This window comes from Austrofundulus limnaeus, unplaced genomic scaffold (assembly GCF_001266775.1).
Source record: "Austrofundulus limnaeus strain Quisiro unplaced genomic scaffold, Austrofundulus_limnaeus-1.0 Scaffold239, whole genome shotgun sequence".
Classification (NCBI taxonomy): domain Eukaryota; kingdom Metazoa; phylum Chordata; class Actinopteri; order Cyprinodontiformes; family Rivulidae; genus Austrofundulus; species Austrofundulus limnaeus.
This window is the reverse complement of record NW_013952641.1, coordinates 199567-203363: the sequence shown is the minus strand read 5'-3', so window position 1 is coordinate 203363 and position 3797 is coordinate 199567. Positions and strand designations below refer to the sequence as shown.

General features: G+C 38.8%; 2 protein-coding genes across 3 annotated transcripts in view; one reads left to right on the top strand and one right to left on the bottom strand.

Moving 5' to 3' along the window:
- LOC106525741 (THAP domain-containing protein 4) overlaps window positions 1-3412 on the bottom strand; it is a 21739-nt gene extending 18327 nt beyond the window's left edge. For both annotated transcript variants that reach the window (XR_001311160.1, XM_014020070.1), the window contains exon 1: window positions 3003-3412. Coding sequence is in view for 1 of the 2 variants with exons in the window: in XM_014020070.1 (XP_013875524.1) it covers window positions 3003-3121 (119 nt within the window). In the remaining variant the exon portion in view is untranslated. The remainder of the gene's footprint in view (window positions 1-3002) is intronic.
- Window positions 1417-3797, top strand: part of mmut (methylmalonyl CoA mutase) — a gene marked incomplete at its 5' end in the record, with an annotated part of 24010 nt that continues 21629 nt past the window's right edge. Inside the window, 1 exon segment of the mRNA XM_014020069.1 lies at window positions 1417-1850. Within this exon segment, the coding sequence (XP_013875523.1) occupies window positions 1454-1850 (397 nt within the window).

The following is a 3797-nucleotide window of genomic DNA, read 5'->3' as shown; positions in this document are numbered from 1 at the left end:
ATTTATTTGTTTGTTTATTTTTATTGTTATTATTTTTTCTTTTCTTTGAATAGATAGCTTTGAAAATCTAAAAAGAATTACAATAATAGTAGGAAATATTACTGAAATCATCTTGATTCACACTCCATACCAGTAGGTGGCGGTAATGCACATCTTCAGTTTGTTGCCAACCGCCATTAAACACCACAAGAAGAAGAAGCGTTCAGTGTTGTGAACTCYCATTGGATGTGAACACATGCATTTTATCAACGTAATCGAGCACAACAAAAAATAAACTACAAGGTCAGAAATTACCACTAAACATTTTAATAAGTTTCGTGTAGCGTACTAACCGACTGCAAACAAAACATGTTTAAGAAGCAAAGTCCGTTTTAGTTTCTCTAACACATGATGAATTCAGCTTTTTACCATAATTCGACTTGCTCGTCTGTAGCCTTACGCTAACAGYTGCCTTTATGAAGTTAAAAGAAACACGACAAGTTTTCAGTAGCTCGAAATGTCACTTCGTCACCAAACRCCTGTGTGATTTAATTGTTTTTGCTGATGTGTTTTGCTCGTTTTCACATGCTATACTAGCTAACGTCGCATTTGAAATGTAACTTCTCATAGCTAGCTTGCTGTCAGAAGTGCTATGCTAACGTCGCATTTGACATTTAATGATTTCAAACACTTTTAAAKCAGTTTAATAGCGTCACACAGGAGTGGTCTGCTGACTGCTCACCGTCTTTTTCTTTAGCAGCAACATCTCTTTAGCAAATGATAACTGGTGTTTGTGTAACTGTAAAACGCGCACACAAGGCGCAAAGTCTGTTTATTTCACAATTTTGACTGAATAATTTCAGCTTATTTAGTTAAGGTTAAAATAACATGGCCGTTTCTGTTCATGCACTGAAACAATAATAAAAAAAAAACAATTACCATTACTGCTGGCTGTTCTGTATTCTCATTATTTTTGGAAGATTTTGTAAATGAGGAGGAGCCAAGTTCAACAAATTAAAGTTAATAGATTCTCTCTAAGATGTGCTCAGTAAATATTATAAATTAAGTACCTTAAGATAAACTGGATGGCACTGATTCTCTGTTTTTGACATTGCACATACAAACTGGGACTTTTAATTATGTGAAATCATGTTTGGATCATTAAATTCTGTCCAATTCATGAGATATTTTGCTAACAGACAGAGTTGACTGCAACACTTAGTGGCGACGTTTTAAAAAGTCTCAGCTACCACCACTGCTATTTTTTATTTTTGCTCAACAGCTGTACAGTTGGCTGACTAGTTTTGTGTTTGCTGTTATCTCTCAGCTGTGGCAGCCATCTTGAGTCTGATGGACCAAAAATAAAGCACGTCTGAAAACATKATCGCCACTTCACCTGTTTAATTTTTTTCCACAACCTCTTATCCGTTCCTCCAGGTTATCCATGTGCGTGTGAGTGGAACCAGGAGTAAGCATGCTGACGGCACACAGGGTCTGGGCGGCAGCCGCTGCCCGCCGCCTGGTTGCAGCTTCTGTCTCTTCTTCCCGCACACATCGCTCTCCAATTCATACGTTGTCGTCACGCCAGGACCAGGTCGGACTACATCCTGAGTGGGCCAGCCTGGCTCAGAAACAGCTGAAGGGAAAGAACCCAGAGGATCTCATCTGGCGCACGCCTGAAGGGATCAACATTAAGCCAGTGTACACTAAGGTGGACTCTGAAGGAAACGCTGATGAACTGCCTGGAGTGTTTCCCTTCACCAGAGGGCCTTATCCCACCATGTACACTTACAGACCCTGGACAATCAGACAGTATGCTGGCTTCAGCACTGTGGAGGAGAGCAACAAGTTCTATAAAGATAACATTAAAGGTACAACTATTTGTGTTGGTTGCTGATAAAGATTTAAAAAGGATCCACGAGTAGTTGTAACATTAAACTTTATTTGATGAACATTTATTTTGACTGTAAAAATACTGTAGGCTGTTTAGTTTAGTAAATTTTTTAAAATATATTTTAACACGGACGGAGCCGTTTTATTTACACGCAAAGCATTCTGGGTAAATGATGACATCAACTAGGTCATCGGTGCGAGGCTGCTAGCNAAAAATCATACATTGTATTTTTCTGGATTTTTGTTTTAGATTCCATCACTCACAGTTGAAGAGTACCTATGATAAAAATTACAGTCATCTACAAGCTTTGCAAGTGGGAAAACCTGAAATCAACAGTGTATCAAATACTTGTTCTCTCCACTGTAGGTTGTTGCAAGTTTAATGTCATTAACGTCTGTACCCAGCGTGCACAATGTTTGTTATTCTTATATGCACTCTGAGCTACCACAACCAAAAATTAATTCTTTGCACGCAAGAGCGTACATGGCCAATAAAGCTTGATTCTGATGAAACGGCCCACCAAAAGCCCATTAAATACCTTGTTGGATGAACTTGGGTGGGCAGTTTGTTCCAGACTGACAACTACAGTGGCTGACTGGCAACAAATACTGGTTGAAGAATGAGATGCCAAGCTGTGTGATAAAGCTGTGAGTGGTATGAGGTAATCATGTTGTGGCTGTATATGGTTCTTCCACATGCCACTTAGGACCATTCCTTAGATTATTATATTGTTAAATTGACACTATGTATTGTTTCTTAAGTATTTATTCATCCAGATCAATAAACAATACCAAACAAAAGTTAACAGTAGAGCAAGCTGTTTGGAGAGAGGATTTGGACAAACAAATGGGTTTCCTCAACAAATATGACACTATAGAAGTAGAAATAAACAGACTTTCCAGTGATATTTAAATTATTGTGAAGGTTCCCTTACTTTTTGTGCTAAGTTTATTTTCTTTTGCTCAAAATTTTGGATCAGCAGGGGAACTTGTGAGCCCCTGAGAAAAACAGGTCATTTTCCAAACCCTGTTCATCCTCACAACGCTTCAGGATCATTAGACAAGACAGACAAACGATGAACATGTCATCTTTTTGATTTATGTGTGAACTAACACGCCCTAGTACTCACCAATGAAACGTAATACCACGTTCTTTGAAGTGTGCGTTCCGATAGTTATAGCAATTAAATGCGAAACATTGGGGTCCTTCACTGAGTCTAGGTTTTTTCCTGAGGTGGTCCTCTGCCATGCTGCTGGAAGTAACTAAGGACGCCACGTAGCACTTGCTAAAATGGCAGCACGAATTCTCGCCTCGTTGTCAACAGTCCGTGCCGTGGCTGGCTATTCCAGTCTAGCTCCAGCTCCTTAGGCTAACCGCATCGACATAARTAAAAATATAAGTTAACTTAGGATATATACCGATATATTAAACGTAARTGGAAACTCATATATCCCGCTGAGAAATCTTTAAAACAGAAGATAAGTAATCTAGGGAAGTTCTCGAAAATAGCACAAGTACGCCATTCACTTCCGGTGTCAAGCGTCATATTTGAAGCTAGCAGGTGATTGGCTGAAACGGTTCCATAAGAGGAATAGCTCTGGAATAGCTGGACCAGCTCTAAGCTAGACCGGAGTAGGGGGTCTCTGCGGACGAGTGGGCGTGTCCCAAGGAAAAGCGATTCTAAAGTGACACACCTGATTTGACGGACTTTGTTAAAGGGACACRCCTRAAGCAGTTWATTAACTTGCTTAACAGTCATAGTAAGATGGTAAAGTTTTCAYAATTTGATGTTAAGGAGGATTTATTTAAAAATAGATCAATTAGAAAGATGTGTTAGGTGAAATGGTCGTTAATATATGTATGTTTCTTTTGTCTTTGTACTATTATATTGGTTCATTAATTAATAAATAAATAGCATTTTTCT